The sequence below is a fragment of the Pongo abelii genome, chromosome 1 (assembly GCF_028885655.2).
Source record: "Pongo abelii isolate AG06213 chromosome 1, NHGRI_mPonAbe1-v2.0_pri, whole genome shotgun sequence".
NCBI classification, from domain to species: Eukaryota; Metazoa; Chordata; class Mammalia; order Primates; family Hominidae; genus Pongo; species Pongo abelii.
The window spans coordinates 171732934-171753494 of NC_071985.2; the positions used below are offsets into that span (position 1 = coordinate 171732934).

General features: G+C 40.8%; 1 protein-coding gene across 1 annotated transcript in view; it reads right to left on the reverse strand.

Annotated features, from left to right (window-relative positions):
* NFIA (nuclear factor I A) overlaps positions 1-20561 on the reverse strand; it is a gene marked incomplete at its 5' end in the record, with an annotated part of 375871 nt that overhangs the window by 46165 nt on the left and 309145 nt on the right. Inside the window, 2 exon segments of the mRNA NM_001133303.1 lie at positions 4060-4225; positions 6488-6666. Coding sequence (NP_001126775.1) covers positions 4060-4225; positions 6488-6666 — 345 coding nt within the window.

Here is a 20561-nt window from a genome sequence, read left to right on the forward strand (position 1 = left end):
GAAACTACAGGTGCACGCCACCACGCCCAGCTAACTTTTGTATTTTTTGTAGAGATGGGGTTTCACCACATCGTCCAGGCTGGTCTCGAACGCCTGAGCTCAAGCGATCTGCCCCCGCTCCTAGACCTCCCAAAGTGCTGGGTCTTCAGGTGTGAGCCACGAAGCCCAGTCCCTGTATTTATTTTTAGAATTGTATTTTATTGCAAGTCATCTCAAACTCCTAAATAGAAAAGGCTGTTTTACATCATACAGTTTACATTTTTGAGAACAGCCTCCTTTCAGACATCAAACTGTTGGGATGCTGAGCACATGTACTGAATACCCCGTCATGATGTTCCTTCTTGCTAAAGTTGAGCTCTGATAAACTGACAAAATAAACAGAATCCACTCAACCTGTGTTTTTAATTTCTAAGAAAGCACCTGATTTCTGAAATTATAGTTTTGCCCTACATTTTTATCTAGTGGTAATCCAATTTTAGGCCCCCCACCTGGTTTCAGAAGAAAAGTTCTATCTTAAGACACCAGGACGTTATCCCTACTAAACAGCTTAGAAGTCAACTCCTCTAAAACATCTTTATCTGGAGGCCTACACTGGACCAAACTCCTTCCCATGTCTTCTCATGGCACCTATACACACCTTTATCCCAGTGTCATCCTGTGTAAACTGCCTGTTTACCTTTCCCTCAATAGACCCCCATTTCTTGAGAGCAGGGATCCACCATCTCTGAATCCCACGCACTAACACAGCCATGCTGCTTCATAGGTGCCTGATAGGTGCAGGCTGAATAAATGAATGAAAAAGGCAGTCATCAAAGATGAATGTTAAGGGAGGGGGAAGCTACTTCACTCCTGATATTTATTCCCTTCCATCTACTCCTGGCTTCTCTCCACCCTCTCACCTATTACTCTCTAGGTTATAAGAGCTTCAAAGGAAAAACTGGACATGACTAGTCCCTACCACCCCACCCCGTCTCTTCCTCTTCAGGGACAGGTGCTGGTGGGAAACACACTGCTACCTGCCCCTTCAAGCCATCAGCTTTATAGGCTAGGGCGGACCATATGTAGGAAGGGCTGCTGTGGTCTAGCCCTGCCAGTGACCAGGTAGCTATGACGATGTAATCGGGGGTTCAGTGTTAGGAAGTGCCCTGCCCACAGTTATAAACTAAATTATCTCATAATTAAAGGTGATATTTCATCTTCTGATTTTAAAAGATATTTTATTTATCAATTGGTTTAGAAATCAGGGCATGGGAGAGGATATTTTAAAATGAGGGCCCTTAAATCCCCTCCAATTAAGGATGAGTGGGCTTCAAGATTTTTAATTTGAAAGGCTTCTCCTACGCTATAAATTACAGCTCTCCCAGCCTAACACCACCTTGTTAAGGAAGTAGAAAATGGTAAGCAATAGTATGCTGTGAAACTACATATTACTATGAATTCATCATACCCTAGAAAAGCCTTTAGCTGAACAAGGGCTATAATGAATGATGATAAAAACCTTTCTGTGTCATCCGTAGAACATTTTGTTTTGTCTGTATTTCTAGAATCCCATGATTCAAAAAGTAAGTATCAAATTATCTGTATCAAGCTCTGGGACTCTTTCTCCTGATATTCTCTCACCCCCACCCCACCCCAAATCTTAAGTGCCGCTCTAACATGCAACCATATGAGTTGGATCTGCCAAGACTCCTTCTGCCCTTTGCCCCTTAGTGCTGACAAGATGCTTGAGGCTGGGCACAAGAGGATGATAGGTATCATCTTATACGTAGCGCTTCGTTCAATCCATGGAGTGGAGTCCAGAACTGTGGACCCAAAGGCATCAACTCAGTTTAGGGGTTGAGTAGCTTCTCCAAGTCCCACAGATATATTTTACCATTACCCAAGCCTGGAGCCTTCCACTATGTAAGAGTTTGGGCAGATAATAAAATACTCCAATGATCAGAACTGATCTCACACAAACATGTCAGGTAGATATTATCATCTACATTTTATAGAAGAGGAAATTGATTCAAAGAGAAACACAGTTAGTAATTTGAAAGGTGGGCATTTGAGCCCCCATCCTTTAGACTTGAACAGCCACACATTACTATTTCCACTCTTCTGCTGTGCCTCAGCAGAGCCTCATTCCCGTTACTGAAAAACTCATTATGACACATGAGCCATTGAGAGTGGAGGTGAGGATCTGTTTCCACGGAATTGATGGCATATTACTATGCAGCTTTTAAAAGACTGTGGCAATGTCCTGCACAGACAGAGAGAACACGAGCAGAAAATGGTATGCGGAGGCATGGACAGGGCACAATAGGCATAATCTGTAAGCCAACATCCTCACGGAACAGATGTAAGTAGAGTCTGGGGCAGTTATTTCTCTGACTTGTTTAAAGATGTTACATAAATACACAACAAGCAGGGCACTTATTGTGTATGTATGTGACATCTTTGAACAAGCCTCAAGCCTCTGACAAGCAGAGGCTTTCCTTCTAAGCTGAGCTTCTAAGATCCACGGGCCAAGCCCATCTTGCTTCTGTGTCATTGGACACTCAGGGTTTTCTCCTTTGTTGACAAGTATTGAATCACCTCTTACCAAGAGAAGTAGGTCTTCCCTAGATTGCCCCTGGACCTTCAATCTTTTGGCTATTGATACAGAATCCATGCACAGTGCTGCTCATTTCTGCATATATTATCAAAATGCATAAATACTGGATAACCCAAAGCTCACTCTCTGATGTGTCCACAAGGGCCTCTAGCCATCTGGGTTCCGTGTCCCCAGAATCAAATTCTATGAACATGGCATAAACAGGGGCTCAGTTTTCTTCTTTGTCTCTTTCCCTCCTGTATTCACTATCATTATTATTCCAATACTGAAGGTAAGGAAGCTGACAGGCCCAGAATCTTCATTCACTGTATTTATCCGGAGGACTGCCCAATCCCGATGCTTATGTCTACAAAACACTCCCCACCATGTCCCGTTCCATTTTACACCTATTACTGTGGTTCAAGTTCTTGGCCTTAACACTCCTTTCCTATGCTGCTCTTACATCCTCTTCTCTATAGATTCCTTGCCTCAGTCTCACTTCTTTTGACAACCCCCTTGAAGGCTTTCCTTAGGGTCACACTGCCACAGTTCCTATCCTTCTCTTATACTTTGCTGCCTCTTTACAGCTTTAGGGAAGGTGCTCATCACACCATCTATCAAGGCTAGGGCAGCCATTCCCTAGGAACTCCAGCCATCACTTTTTTTGTCATTATTCCAGGCACTAATAAAAGCTACATTTGTGCATTCAAACTATTTCTATCCCCTTGCCATCTCTAAAACATCAGGGAATATCTGGAGAATTATTCTCTCTCTAGTTCAAGTAATCATTCCCATCATCTAAAAGGGTTGTGAAATCTCATATTCTTTGATTAAATGTTCTCAGACTGTTCACAGAAGAGCCAAGAGTTCTCTCCTCCTTCCATCCTACTCTCCCCTCTATTTCCGTACCCCAGCCACTACCCCAACCTCTGCCAAACCTCACCATGCGACTGCCAGGGCTATTAGCGTTGATCTTCTGCCAGGCTCTTACTCTTAGCGAATGGTCACTGTACACACCTTTGAGTTGATGCTTTGATCTAGACATTTTCTCCTATTTGATGTATGAGGTATATAACTTTCAAGTACATTTCTCTTAGACTGCAAGTTCCTGGAAGGCAGCGCTGTCCGTAAGAATGAGGAACTTTTTCTAAGCAGAATCCATGTAAGTAGCTGCTGCTTGATGATGGGAATAGCATTTGAAATCCCTCAAATAATATACAAAATGTAATAGCTCATAACTTGACTTCAGTCCTAGGTATGTAGCTACACCATCTCACTCACCCAACACCCAGTGTTTTCCTCATCTGGTGGAGTACCCAAGAGTCGTGTTCACTTTGATTCTCAGTCTGGCAAACTCATGCTACAACATCACTGGGGATCTGTGCCTCTTTCTAGAGCCTATACAGTGAGGGACAAAGCCTAAGTGTGGATTCCAGTGCATACAGCTTTAGAAGTGACCGGCGCCTTGTTGCAGCCATACTTACTTGGTGACGTGGGGGAGGCTGCACCTCCTTCTGTTGACGTGGTCGGAGGCTTTGTGTCTGGCACCGGCAGAGGCACAGGCCTGGCCATCGGTGGTGGCGGTGGTGGTGGCAACATTGGGGTGGGAAGGAATGGGTTGTGCACCTTGCCTTGGCTGCTCCCATTGGGCTGTGAGGGCCGGGGGCAGAAAATACACATACAAGAAAAAGAAGAAAGAGACAGCAACCATTAGCTGCTTCTGAAAACAAAATATTCATCAGGCACCTTTAATGTAAATTACTAAGTATCTAGCTGCTTGAATTCTTCCATAAGTCCATACGGAAATGTCCATTGTTGGGTTCTGTTCTTAAGGCATTTCACAAAAGTACTCTTAGCCGCATGTGCTCCATGCATCCTAAACTTATCTCTTGAACTACATTGTCCTTCTTTGCATCTGGTTTCATAAAATCACCTGCCAATCATCACTCTGGATTTGTCACCTGAGTAATCAACTTTTGCTCGGAATGTTTTGTATTTTTCTGTATTAACTGCTACCTTCATTATCTTTCTCATGATTATTAAATATTTAATATCTAAGTGTTTTATGGACTGTGGCATTATTCCACTATGTTTCTTTACATAGAGATAATAAAGTTTCCTAAATATGCACTTGAGATAAAAAAGTAATATTTTATTTTCACTCTTCAAAGTTGATATTATATAACATTTAATAAATGTGTTAAGTGAACATAGAAAATTTTGTTCACATATTGTATAACATCAGGCACAGAAACTTTAGAATTCAGCTGTCAGAAGTCTGCTAGGGAAAAATATCACTTCTAATTTTGATTTAAATTATATAAGCATATGCCATAAGAGTCATATTTATTTTGCTGCCTGATGTTAAAACAACCAAATAACAGCTCTTTAACAAAAAATTCCCCTCTAAAGACAGCAATAAAATCCATTTTATTTTCAATTTTTTCAAAATAGTTTCATGAAGAGACCTGCCTTAAGTTCTATAAAATTTTGATCAAAATGCAAAACTGGGCATTTGACAGTTATATAGGGTGTCAGGACTATTACAAAAATGGTTAAAAATTTAGAAGTCAGATGCTTGATGCTGGTGATCAGCTCAGTTTTTTCATTGTTTCCCAAGAGGCCTCTATTCAACCAACAACAACAGTTCACATTTAGTCCCCAATCAAAATTCGGTTGAAGGAGATTCTGCTGTCCCAGGCTTTTACATTTAAGCTTAATAATTCTACAGAGGCAGTCTCACTCCCCCATCAACATTTACTTATATATTTAGTATTGCTCCTCAAAGACTACCTCGTCTGACGATCAGAACGCTGTGCTTTCTTGCCAGCAACCTTGCCTTTGCGTTATTTCTGAGTGGGCTGAGAGTCCATAAGTGAATGCTTTAGAATAAGCCAAGCAAATGAATATACAAGCAAAAAGAAAAGAGGCACCATATTGATTTGTTGTCTAGACAGAAATGTATCTGCTAACACATCACCAGACATTAGTCAAAGCTGCCTGTTCTGGCTCTGATATGCAGAATCAGGTATTTCTGCAAGTGAAAAAAATCGGTGACAGGCTGGTGTGACATACTATCCTAAATTGGCCAGTAATAATTATGGCTAATCTGTGACTTCATGCACAGTTATTAGTAGAAAAGAAAAATCAAATTTGGCTTTATGCTGGTCATTGTTTATTATTATTGGCCTTGGGATACAGCTTTGCACTGTAAACATCTAATCCTATATTTGAAATAAAATTTCTGATTTTTAAAAATCACTTTTACATTTGGAATGCCATTTCAAATTGTGATTATTTGGTTTATTTGAGGAAAAATAAAAACATTCATGTGAAGCTATTGAACACTGTTTAGCTTTATACCAAGATAAGTGGGAAAGATAATGACTTGCAGAAATAACAAACCATAATAAACTGTACTTTTAGCATCTTGAGTTCAAGTACTGGTCAACTTGATCTAAAGTGTTACAAGACTGTATTTTTCAAAAATATCAACTTAGTTGATCTGAAACATCTGTCCCCTTCATCTCCCTACCTCTCTCTACCGCCCCAAATCATTATTTAAAACTATTTGGTCTTTCTATTTTGTTAACTGTATGAGCCCTGGGGTTAGAATGCACGAGGTGGAATGATCAGCCCACAGAACTTAGAAGGTTATATGGTTCACCCTTGAGCTGATTTATATCCATAAACTTGACAGTTGCAAACTTAACACAAACACTGTTTTTAAACCCTGACTAATCACTCTTAGACCAAGTTAACTTTCCCACAATCTAGAATAAATATGACATTTGCCTGCAGTCAGTCAGCACAACATTAGAGCACAATGTCACATGATCATAAGGTCTCCCCTTGTTATTTTTATATTCGGCTAACATTTCTAAAGAAATGGAAAAAAAGAGGTTTCCTTACATTGAGGAACCCCACCTGTCCAGCCTGCTGACCAGCATCAGGGCAGACAAGTTGGACAAATTCTTTCAGCGTCTCCTGAGGGTGATAGCGGATGGCTGGGTGTGAGAAGTAAGGCCCAGGCTGCTGGATAATGGGTGATGTCGGGAAATGAAGAGTCGATGGTGTTGCATGCGGACTTGCTGCAGGAAAAGAAAACATCAGGGTTATGAAAAGAAAGACCTGCTTTGTCATAGCTGAACCCAATTCAACTTCCTCCTTTATTTCTCTTCCTGGCCCGATTCACAATATTGCTCATGTGACTGAATTTAACACTGGATAGGTCTGACAGATTTTCTTCCTTAAGGCTCTAAGACAAACATGGAGGTTAGATTAGGGTAGAGTTTCAAGCTGTCTTTCTATTTTCAGTGGACATGAGTTATAAAGACATTAATAATCCTTGGTGAGGCTGAAGATTATTCATTACCTTAAGAGCCTTTTTAATGAAGCAAGCAATAAAAAATGTATTTGGTAGATTAGACCTGACTTAACTGACATTACATATGACAAATTCTAGTTTGCACATATGGATCCCCTTTCACGCTGAGCTATCCATAGACAATAATTCATTGTTAAAGCTCTTATACCCCTTTCAAGGAAATTTCCAGGGACTAATTCAGGATGAAAATTTTTTGAAGTATGTAGTAAATGATCACTTAATGAACCCATGCAATTTGGGTGCCTCACTTTACACGGATGGTTTATGTCGCCTTCAGATGCCATTTCAAAGCCAAACTCAGAAATGCATAGATGTTAGAGCAGGGGAACCCACAGGTTAAGCAGGCAGTGACCCCTGCTAAAATGTTGGCCCTGTGCCCATAAAAACTGATAAAAGACTCAGACAACTACTACTCCCTTACATTTGAACTCTGGTAAATTTCATGTGAACAAGAAGATTACATTAGATTAAAAAAACTTATGTGAGGTGCCTAATAACTTCTCTAAGAGAACTTTTGCCCTTGAATTAGAAGGATGATTGATAAAACTGGCTGGAGGATAAGAGCAGTGCATGGGAAGGTTGCAGATATTCAAACCAAGTCGAGCCAAGATAGCAGCTCTTGCTTCTCAATGAGAGCCAGAGAAACCTCTCCCAAATTAGAGGAGATGAGAGTATTTATCCTTCCTTTACTTTCTTTGGTTTAAATCTTTAAACTAAAAATCACAGGAATGTCCACATTTTGGAAAATAAGACCTTTCTAATACCAAGAATGACTCATAATACTGAAGAGAAACCCAGTAAGACAGGCCACCACTTCTACCACTATCCCACTCACGGCTAAGGGCTGTGAAAAAGAATGCATCTGTATTAGTTGCTGGGCATGGGCTCTTTGTTCCCTACCGGGATCTCCTCATGACTGGGGTACTTTCTGACTAATGACTGAAATGACTGATGCTATGGGGTTCAGAGTGACATCTGTAGTTTTCAAAAAGACTGGAAATGGGCGATTGGAGTGGAAGCAACTTTCCAATCCATGTCTTGCAGGTGGTCTGGTGAAACCCTTTAATTCATGCAATCTTTAATCTACCCAAGAAATATTCATAGGCTCCTACTATGGGCTCAAGAAACAAATCTGAGCCAAAACAGATGAAATTTTGCCATCGGTCATACAATTGAGGATGTCTCAAACATAACCTATTTGAATCAGAATTTTCATTACCTTCTCCTCTCAAGCTTACACTTCTCCCAGTCTTCTCCATCTTCGTAAATAGCTTTTCCACCCACTGCAATATCCCCAGAACTGAGTCTGGCACTCAATAAATATTTGTTGAATGTGCAGTGAATGACTGAATAAACAGAGGTTAATAAGATAATCATACCGTTAAACATAGAATAAAATTTGCTAAAACCAAAACTTGGTTTCTCCACCTGGTCAAGAGCCAGGGAGCTTTTAGAAAAATCGGTAAAACTGGCCTGGTACGGTGGCTCATGCCTGTAATCCCAGCACTTTGGGAGGCCGAGGCAGGCGGATCACGAGGTCAGGAGATCGAGACCACCCTGGCTAACACAGTGAAACCCCATCTCTACTAAAAATACAAAAAAATTAGCCAGGTGTGGTGGCGGGGGCCTGTAGTTCCAGCTACTCCGGAGGCTGAGGCAGGAGAATGGCGTGAACCTGGGAGGCGTATCTTGCAGTGAGCCGAGATTGCGCCACTGCACTCTAGCCTGGGCGACAGAGGGAGACTCCGTCTCAAAAAAAAAAAAAAAAAAGAAAAAAGAAAAAAAAAAAAGAAAAATGAGTAAAACTTAGGACTTCCTACAATGAATGATAAATCTTGGAATCTATTGTTGTTGCTGAGTTAAAACCCACAAGCTAAAAAGTTAAATGGCTCTGGTCATCTCTTACTCTGCAAATTATGCCACCGGCTTTAAAGAATCAAAGAAATTTTTTCATCCAACGTGGTATAGTCCTCCTTGCTGGTGGCAAAAAACTTTTACTCGGTACCCTGCGTCGGATGGAATAGTCACTAGTTAAGGACAGAACGTGATATTTCCCAAACTAGGCTGAGAATATACTGAGCCTAACAAAACGAAACACCCAACTTTTGCAGGATGTCAAACACAAAGGTACCAATTCTGCTGACAAGAGCCCCTGGTAGGCTGACCTTGAAGACAAAGTGCCGCTGCCTCAGGTGCTCAATGGAAAGTGATGGGTAATAGTTAGATTATGAAATCATGGTGGCCAACAGAGAATGCTGCCCAAAAAAGAAATTCACTTGAGCAAAGATCAAGCAGAACTGATCTTTAAAGAAATGAGATAGAAGAGATAACTCAAAAGCACCCTGTCATCTCCCCATTAACTGTTAACAAACATCCTTTCCCTCATTTTGTTGTTGTTGTTAAATACGTAAAAGACAATCATTAGCAACTTAAATTTAGACCTTCGTTTTTTATTTTACTAAAAACAATTTATTCACCATTTCCTTGTGGAATAGAGTTTAACACAAACACAAGAACATATGGTACTATATGGAATTAATTCTACAATGACTGATTTATAAGAATCAATTAATTCTTAATTAATACCAGGAAATCATTTAGCCTGTAGTTTCAAATTAGGCAATTGCCGAGTCTGCATTTTAAAGGGTCATCCTTTGCAACCCTTACTTTCTCATGCTTTGGACTTTCTGGTTCAGTCATCAGTTCATTGTGCAACTGGAGAGAAATCATTCAAGATCCTGAACCTTCATTTCTTCAAACAGAAAACAGTTACATTACTGACATCACAAAGCTCTAGTAATTATTATTAAATAGATGCTGTTTCTCTGGATAACCTGCTACTCCTCTTCTACCAGACAATGAAACCCACTGAAACTCAGAATTAAGATTTCATCAATGCCTGCCTAATTTTGTTTTTCTTCTCTCCTATTTCTTGTTTTCTCTCTTCATCTTGGATGTTTTTACTGTACCTAAGTTTTTATTTGTCTCAAATCATTTTAGAAAGAGCCACTGGGGTTAAATCAATTAAAGAGTAAAATTCATCAACTATATTTTGAGATGGCCAGATCAGGCTTTATAGAAACAAACTACCATTATGAATTTGGCATGATGCTAATGGAATGCACAAAGAATGGTATGAGTCCAGATTTTTGACGAAGAAAAACATGTCTTATGGATGTGTGTGTGAGTAGTTGACACGATAAAAAATTATAGCACATTATGTAAATGCATATTTAGATCCTTTAAAATGTGCATTATTTACTCGAGAGTCAATAAAGGCTTTTCTCAAGTGGTTACAGTTTATTGCAGTGCATCCATCTGTATCCACATTGATGTTAATACAATTTTGTGTATTAAAAGACACTACAAAATTGGCTGCTTCCGGCATCTAATACTCTCAGTACCCTAGGCCAGGAGCAGCAGAGAGTGTCAGAAACACTTCACTCCTGATGGATCTCACTACTAGTTTAAACTTTAACGAGTGGCCAGACTTGTTTAAAACAACTGTTGGGGCTTTTCACAAAGAATACAAATAAGATGGGAAGGAAGGAAATTTGATCAGGTTTCTTTGGCTGCAATGGCACTGCCTACACATCCTGAACAAAGTAGCCACAACGAAAGAAACAGAGAGCCAGAATTTCCCAAAGGGTGTAATACTCAGCTATTTATTACAAAATGATCATATTACTGGATACTTTAAAAAACGAAAGCAGGTCAGGTTGGTTTACTTGTTCACTCCCTCCCCACCAGTCCAGCAGCCCACCAGTTCTTGAAAATCCTCTCTTGGTTTTAGTTTGAAGGAGAAAAAGTTAAAAATTCAAACAGTTGAAAAAATACATATACATGTTTAACTCAAAAATGCTTCTTCCGTTAAAAGCAGAATTTATTAAGACTGAGAAAGGAGAAGGTCAACATCATTATTGTATTATTGGATATGTTGCGAGACTTCTATAAGACAACCAGTGATTCTTGGTCTGAGAGTCCACTATGCGGAGGAGGTCTTGTAGACACACAGAGTGCTCTTAAGAGGAGTCAGAACTAGTTAGAAAATCTAAGCGTGGGCCATATGAAATAGGATGGTATCAGGGAGCTGTGTCCAGACAAGCTTGGAATCTTGCATTTTTCTGCTTTTATAAGTCTTAGGGAAGAAAAAGAGATAGAAGAAGAAAGTAATCTCTTAGTATTTCCAGTAGTTTTTCTCAAGCTCAACCTCCAAGAACTCTAATAACTCTCACACATTTTCCCTCAAACCAAAATTTTATGGGTTGAAATATGTTCTTCTGTATTATAACCCTGACATTGCCTTAATTGCTTTATTCCTTGTCCATGAACTGTTGCAGATTCTCACACACTGGACAGAGACTTGGATTCTTTTCACGTTAGCTTTTGCTTTCTGGCATCAGCCTTTAAATCCCAGTCTCTCTTCTATGGGAGGCTCCAAAGAAAAGCTGTCAAGAGAGCAACACAAACAATAAAATGTAATCCTCCTTCAGGCGCAGTGTGCTCTTAAGGCAGTGTTATATACAGGCTTCTTCCCTCACAAGAGCGAATAATCACTCCTGAGCCCTGGCATCTGCAAAACTTCACAGTCTTAGTGTTAATCAATACAAAGGCAGTGGCAACAGGTGAGATTCCAAACAGTTTTTCTCTGTTAGCGCCATTATAAGAAAAACCTTATCTGTCTTCAGAAATAAGATGTTCTTTAGATGAAAGTTACCATTTCCATAGAGTAAGGGTGGCATTAAGAACTTTTGACTACTCATAATTAGAAGTAAAAATCTGTAATACGGCAAAGCTTCAAAAGGAAAAGAAAATCGAAGAAAAAAATCCCACTTAAAAAACAAAAGAAGCTTTCCATAAGGGTAAATAGAACTTAAAAATGGCTTGGGTTGTCAACTACTATGTATCTTGCTTCTTCAGAAATTCAAAACCACACTATATAACACCATTATACCCTACCTAAAGCTGAGAAATCTATCTTAATGGTCCATAGCCCTAATTTATAAATCATGCATGAATCAGGCCTGCCATTTATGAAAGCTGAGAAGTTTGGAGTTATGGGATTTATTTTAACAGAGACACAGGAAAGAAGAATCGGCAATGCTTTTCAAACCTTTAAGAGGTGATGCCTTTTCTAAATAACAAAGCTTTTGACTCGAGGTGAGCCAAGGTTTTTCAAAACATTTGGTACATATCTTTTAACATCACGAAGATGCACGTGAAAGGACCCGGATATGTCAATTGAGAGAAATATATGACATTGCTTGACAGCTTGCAAAACACCAGTGTTTTTGTATTACTGCTACCAGACAAAGTAACTTTATGCCACGGTTAGTTTCCAAGATGGTTGATAGAGTCTATTCCATTTGAATTGAGGGGATTTTCTAAGAGATCAAATTCTAATGTCTTTTGGAAAAACCGAAAGAAAAAGAAAGACCCACACAAGAAAACAGAAGGCCAAAGTCTTTTCAAATTTTTATCTAGATCAATTTTAGCTACTTCAAGACCTTTGTTGCTCAAGGCCCTGGCTAGACCAGGAGTTGGCAAACATTTTCTGTAAAGACCAGATACTAAATAGTTTAGACTTTGCAAGCTATATGGTCTCTGTTGCAACTGCTCAATTCCGCTGCTACGGTGCAGAAGCAGTCACAGACATTACATAAACAAATGAGTGCGGCTGTGTTCCAATAAAAGTTTATTTTCAAATACAGGCAAAGGGCTATTGGACCTGCGGGCCCAGCCATAGTTTTCCAGTCCCTGGTGTAGACCCACAAAATTCTTGTTCACTCTCCAAGCACCTGCTGTGCTCTGTGAGTCAGACACCTGACAATCACTACTAATTCCACCTCAGCTTTCTGAAGCTTTCCAAAGCAATCTGGTCGCCTTTGATACCTCATTAACTCTCCATGGTAGCCTTTTGATTGTCTGTCTTCACCATTACTTAGCATGCCTTGGTCTGTGCTGGCTGACCACATCCGTGTGTGTGTGTATATAATTCTAAGTTAAACATATGACTCAGAAAAGCAGTGCAGTATAATATAAGGACCAGGGCTTTGGAGTCAGTTAGACATGAGTTTAAATTCTAAGCTCTATCACTTACAAGCTATGCTTCAGGTTGCTGAGCTTCTCTACAACTCAGTTTTGGCATCCGCATAATGGGGCTAATAATACCTCATAGAGCTGTTGTGAAGATTAAATGAGACAATGTATAGAAGGCAAAAGGCACAATTTCTGATCACACAATTAAGTGATCAATAGCTTCTTTTGTAGTATGATAGTACTATCATAGACAAGAATGGGATAGGCAATGAATACATTGAAATTTGCTCCTGTGTGCTAGGACCTGTTCTGATTGTAGAATACATGAAAGAAAGGAGTGGTGGAACAAGAGGTACTTGTTACTCGCCTGTCTCTTGGACAAAAAAGTACATAAATATTGATAAAATAGTATATACTATCAGTATAGATATGACATGAGGGTCTTGAAAATAATTCCACAAACAACCAAATGAAAAGTAAAAGCAACAATAGCAGTAGCAACAATCTTGACCTAATAATCATAGATACCATAGATATCTAAGTAAAGATAAAAGTTCTTTAAAGACCTAGACAAATAAAGAGTCTTTGCTGACCAAACATACTGTGAATTCCTGCCTTTACTTAAATTTCAGACTGTGAGACTTAATCCAGAAGCTTAGAACTGTGGGGCCATCTCCCTTTAGATGCTATTTTTCACTTAGACCTACAATCCTTGAGTGTCCATACTGACCTCCCTCTTCACCATGTAGGCCCCTGCCAACCGGGCATTATTATTATTATTTTTTTTTTTGGAGACAGAGTCTCACTCTGTCACCTAGGATGGAGTGCAGTGGCGCAATCTCGGCTCACTGCAACCTCCGCCTTCCGGGTTCAAGCAATTCTCCTGCCTTAGCCTCCCAAGTAGCTGGGACTACAGGTGCCTGCCATCACACTTGGCTAATTTTTGAATTTTTTTAGTAGAGATGGGGTTTCACCATGTTGTCCAGAGTGGTCTTGAATTCCTGAGCTCAGGCAATCTACCTGCCTCGGCCTCCCCAAGTGCTAGGATTACAGGGATGAGCCACTGTGCCTGGCCCCCAGGCACATTTCTGACCGCATCACAATCTGAGCGTGGCCTCCCCAGGGCCTCCCAAAACATGGAAACAGTGGAAATCTCTATCATTTCCCTTGAAAGTCCCATCATGTTAGTTATTGGGAGTTTGCTTATCAGAAATCTAATACATATTGACTACTAGAAACACTTTTCGGCTGGGTGTGATGGCTCATACCTGTAACCCCAGCTACTCAGAAGGCTGAGGCGGGAGAATCACTCGAGCCCAGGAGTTTGAGACCACCCTGGGCAATACAGTGAGATCTCATCTCTACAGAAAATTTTAAAAATGTAGCCAGGTGTGGTGGCAGGTACCTGTAATCCCAGCTACTTGGAGGCTGAGGTGGGAGGATTGCTTAAGCCCAGGAGTTTGAGGCTGCAGTGAGCCATGATCACACCACTGCACTCTAGCCTGGGTGACAGAGCAAGACCCTATACCTAAAAAACCAACCAACAAACAAAAAAACAGTAACAAAAACAAATGCTTTTCAGAAGATCTAGGGCATTTTTTAGGAATATTTTCAGACTAGATAAGGGACTTGGGTTTTAACTTAGTTTCTGCCACTACCTGGCATATTATAAATGTGGATGGCGTCTCTCTCCCTAGGCTTCCCTTCTCACAATAAGCAGCTTGAACTAAATACCCTCTGAAGCTCATCTAGTTTAAGCTCTAGTGGATGTATAGAATTCAGTCTCTGGGATTACATTTACAAATAGTACAACTGATCCATAAAAATAAAATTAAAATCTAAAAATCAAAATAAGCAAGCCTTTTAAAACAAAGTATTTTAAAAATGTTTATGGGACATTAAGTTATACGGTATATCTAGACTCAGTCTTTAAGATACTTTGGCTTTGGGGAGACTGTAATATTTAGAGTTTTAAAAACCCTGGGTATGCTACTTTAAGCTCTGTGAAATAGAGCCCCAGCCTTTGTCCTGACAGGGCCTCTTTGAATCAAAATTGACCATATTCTCACACTAATTGCCTAAGCTTCCATGATGGCTGATGTGAAATGTGTTCAAACGCCATGCAACAGCTGTGATTATTGGAAATATTTAGAGTGATGGTTTAATAGGCAAAGTTGACAAGAATCCAGTTCCATGAAGGGAACTTGAACTTTTACGTAACATGTAAGTGATACTACTGTGAGACTAAATGAAGAATGAAAAACAAATCAAAACAATTACTTGAGAAGAAAACTAACCACCATAGATTGGATGATTCCAGAGATTAACAGAAAAAGGGAGGGAATCATCCAATGACCTGTTGGAAGTGAAATGGAATTACAAACTGCAGTCCTGTGAAAGAGGACTTCAAAAAACAAGATCCATGCAGATGCTTCTTGGATAATGACCAAGTGCTGGATCTAGGCTGTTCAAGTCTTTTCCTGCATTAAAAAAACACAAAAAACAAAAAACCACACAGAATATAAGCACACAGAAAAGCAAATCTCATAACGAACATAAAGCCATGGGTTATTTTGCAGCATTTCTCTCCACCAAATTGTCAGATTTATACTGAAATGGAAGCCTCTATTTCTGTGCAACATGATTACTAAAGCATAGGCTACTTTTTTCTCTCTCTCTCTCTCTCTCTCTCTCTCCCCCTATCTGAGACAGGGTTTTGCTCTGTCACCCAGGTTGGAGGGCAGTGATGCAATCTAGGTTCACTGCAACCTCTGCTTCCCGGGCTCAAGCGATCCTCCCACCTCAGCCTCCCAAGTGGCTGAGACTACAAGCATGTGCCACCACGCCTGGCTAATTTTTATATTTTTAGTAGAGATGGGGTTTCATTGTCACCCAGGCTGGTTGCAAACTCCTGAACTCAAATGATCTGCCTGCCTTGGTCTCCCAACGTGTTGGGATTACAGGTGTGAGCCACCGCTCCCAGCCAAAGACTACCTTCAAGGCATCCTCCTGAACTTGAAGTATCTTCCTGAATTCACCCCATAGGATTTGAGGATTAATCCTACTGTGGGTAAATTTCACACAAGGAATGGAATAAGCAACAGAATAATCAGTCTAGTGATTAAAGTCAGGGGACCAAGTTTTCATTCCAGCTTGGGTATCAACTAGCAAGATGCCAGCCTCCTGTATTCCTTAGTGTCCTCTACTACAAAATGAGCTTGACTCTTCTGGCTTTAAAATCATCCACTCCCTGTGTTAATCTAGGCAAAGTTATTTAACATTTCCAACCCTACATTTTCTTATCTTTAAATTTCTTATCTTTAAATAGTAGCAGCAATTGGTCAGGCACGGTGGCTCACGCCTGTAATCCCAGCACTTTGGGAGGCTGAGGCAGGCAGATCACAAGGTCAGGAGTTTGAGACCAGCGTGGTCAACATGGTGAAACCCCATCTCTACTAAAAACACAAAAAATTAGCCAGGCGTGGTGGCGTGTACCTGTAGTCCCAGATACTCAGGAGGCTGAGGTAGGAGAATTGCTTGAACATGGAAGGCAGAAGTTGCAGTGAACCGAGATCGTGCCACTGCACTCCAGCCTGGGCAACAGAGCAAGACTCTGTCTTGGGGGCGGGGGAAGAAAGAATAGCGCAATTTAAAAGGCTTTTCTGAGGATTAGAATTAATGTACACAGGTGCCTCATTCATCGTAGGATCACTCATTCAACAAATGTGTTGAGAATCTACTGTGTGCCAAACAGCATGCTAGACTCTGGGTTATTTAATATTCTTAGGATTGTTTTTAGAATAAATTGAGATACATGAAAAGTAATCTGGATTATACAATGCAATGAGGCAACACCAGCTAATTGAGAATCAAGAACTGAACTGTTTTCAAGTGACCCTGGGGGTCTGTGGCATGAACAAATAGGCCTGGGTTTTTCTTGTGCTCTGCAAACGCTAACTGCAGGAACAAGCCACAGCTAGTGAGGAAGCTGAGCTCATTGGCCAGTGCTCAGGCCAGCTTTGCTGTTATCTCCTGGGGGTAGCTATTATTTTTGCCTGCCCAGCTGTTCTTCACCCCTTCTTCTGGAAACAGAGCTCTAATGTTTCTTTGGGGAACTCTCTGTCCCTCAGCCTCAGCCTATGTGGTTAGGGTGGACTTGACTTAACCCGCTGACTCCATGGGTGGACAGGCAAGCCAGGTCACACCAATGAGGCACTCCATTGTCTTTTAAACATAAGGGTTGTTTTAAAAGTGAGCAAATGACCCAAACCCAGATAATCAGAATCATAAGCATCCAGGAGTAGGCTCTTCCCTAGATCTATTGTTGAAAAGCTGCTCTTTTTTCTCTTGGGATTATTAAATTGGTGGAAATTAAGCCTGGAGCTGCTCACACTACCTGGGCCACAGTCTGAGGATATTTAGCCTAAGAATAAAGCTCACACAGAGAATAGCAGACCTGGGTGGGGGTGGGGGTGGGGAGGGGGAGAGAGGGGGAGAGAGAGGGAGAGAGAGAGGGAGAGGGAGAGAGAGAGAGAGGGAGAGGGAGATGGACAGGGAGAGGGGGAGGGAGGGGGGGAGGGGGGGAGAGAGAGAGAGAGAGAGAGAGAGAGAGAGAGAGAGAGAGAGAGAGAGAGAGAGAGAGAGAGAGAGAGCGAGCCCAAGAGAGCAAGAGCTTTCTGAAGGTAGCATCGGAACACCTGACTCCATCTCTACCTGAAGCCATATACCCCTGGACTTTTCAATTACATAAACTAATCCATTATTTGCTTTTGGGGGAGTGGAGGAATGGCAAAGCAATTTGATCGGGTTTCTTTCATTTGTAAGAATCTTTCACTAGAACAAATATGTGTTAACATATCTACTGTTCATTACCTAGTATGTGACAATTCAACAACTCTTATTATGATACTCAGGAATTTGGAGATTCAGAAAGATCTAGACATATCCCTCAGGGATACCAAAGTTTTAAAAATTCATATTGCATGCCAACAAAAAAGACCCATATATCCTGACATAAGTACATCCAAATCTCTGCAAATATTTCAAACAGCTTGCTATAGTATTCCTCCATCTTCTTTAATTCCCTGCATAGTAATCTCATCACAGGTGTAATCATTTGGCTAATATCTGCCTGTTCTGCTAGATTGGAAGAGCAGGACTGGCTGGTCTAGCTTGTTCATTGGGGCCCAGCACAGTGCTTGGCAGATAATAAGCGCCCAATAATTATTTGCCAAATTGACTCTTACAAACAACAGATTCTTGTAAACAACAAACGTGCATACCCCTTTAGGAAGAGCCATGCCTGAATGAAGGCAGGTCATGCCTGAATGAAGGCAGGTCAGAGCAAAGCCTAGACCATGGCTAAGGGGCTACCCCTTATGCGAGAGGGGCTGCTTGCTCCACTGGAAAGGCTCCCCCCGTGCTTCCAAGTGTACAAGAGCAATGGGATGGGGTAACGGGGCTTGCTCATGTCCCCAAGGCCACATCTCTTCTAGGCAAATGTGGCTTCTCCCCGAGAGGGGGAACACATTCTTCCTCTGGACCAACAAGAACAGGTAGAAAGAGAACTGGGGATGGGGAGTGAGGAATGAAAGAATCATTGCAAGAGAACCACATATAAAAACATACAAAACCAAATAGCAATACGGGGATGGGAGAATCTGAGAGATAAAGAACATGTATGTATTGGATGCCTATTGTATACCGAGCTCTTTCCATGAGTCATCTCACTTCCCTTCCCAGAAAGCCTTTCCAATTTGGGACAGGTGGGAAAACAAAGAACAGCAGAGAATAAGTGACTTGGAGAAGCTGACATAGACCCCAAGTGGCCATCCAGGATCTAAATTCTGTTCTGTCTGACTCCAAAGCCCACGCTCTTTTCATTGCCCTCTCCTGCTCCCATTTATTTTTCAGAGGTCAAATGATTTATTTGCTTTCAGATTTTTTTTTTTTTTTTTTTTTTTTTTGCTCACAGGCCCCTTATTATTGTAATAGCAGCTGGCAATTCTGATGATCCTAAGATGTGTTTTGTGCATAAGGAAAAGGAATTTTTTTTCAGGGGGAAAAAGCAGCTACCATTCAATATGAAGAAATGGCAAATGTAAATTTACTGCCAAAATATGAAGTTTAAAAAACATTCCATACGTGTGGGTGATTAAATATGCTAGTTTCAATAACACAAAGGATGCAGCCTGGAATGGGTGACTCTTAGTGATACTGCAAGCACATTAATAGGGCCATACATTCCCATTTCCAGTATCAGCACTCACCCCTCCTTTCCTACATGGATGATAAGCTGATACTACATAAACATTGTTAAAGCTACAGTCCCATGCTATAGTAATTCACTTAACTTTAACATGATTTATGATTCTGTCAATAGGGGAGGTTGAAAACCCTGCACTGAAGCTTAAAGGTGAGTTTCATATTTAAAACAGTAATTGTGTGTCTGTGTGTGTGTGTGTGTGAGAGAGAGAGAGAGAGAGTGAGAGGCAGAAGAAACCATTCCACATAAAGAGGAGATACAAGTTCAATCTTGAATTTTTTATTCTATGCTGAAAAAAGGAAAATAAATAATGAGTCTATACATGGAATCAACTTTAGATTAAGCTAAACCAGAAAGAACGAGGCTTATCTGATTATGCGAGGTACAGTCCAAGCACACGATACCAGGAAGTCTTAAAATGAGGGGTTTCTAAGAAACCTTGCTGAGAACCACTGCCTTCACCATGTATGGATACGTGGGTCTATGCCTGTGTGTGCCTGTGAGCACACGTGCACCAGTGGGGCACACAGGCCTGCGTGTGACCGAGAGGGACAGAGAGAAAGGGGCAAAGGAATTCCAAGGGAAAGCAGCTTCTTTTGTGAAGATGAGTTTAAATCCAGGTCCCCTGGGTTAATCACCCTATTCTCTTCAGCACTCACCCTGGAGGCCCTTTGCCTCTTTAAGAGATTAAGGAGCCAAGTGGTCTCACTGCTCTAACCTGTCCTCCCATGGACAACATATTAACATGATTCCACTACGGAAGAGCTCTCTTTAGAAGTTTGCTGCAGGGATGACAAATTAACCCAGCAGGGTGTCCCACACATCTATCACAGTACAAATTATTAGTGTAATAGAGCTTTTAGTTGTGCATTTATCTAGTAATTATTGAATGTTACACAAACCCAAGCTGAGCAGCCATGGCCCTTTATGAGGGTGGCTCGGTGGGTGGCCTTACAGTTAATTTAGGATAGTTCTCCACTAGGCAGTTCACTTGCAGACAAATTAGCTAAACAGCCTTCTCCTTTAAATATTTTCCATGTCACAGTGAAACTCTTTACAATACAATAAAGGTACAGTTTTAATTACACGCTTCCTGACTTTTGTTTAGTTGTAGTTTTAAAACATTTGCTGGCACTCTTTTTTCCTTTGGCTGGGCAGTAATAGCTGGTTCTAAGTATCTGGCTAATGAATTTAATAATTTCCTGAACGGGGACTTAAAGGACCTTTGCAAAAAAAAGAAAAAAGCTGCTTTTTCTCTTTAGTGTCCTGCAACTTCAAATCCCATCCACAACGCT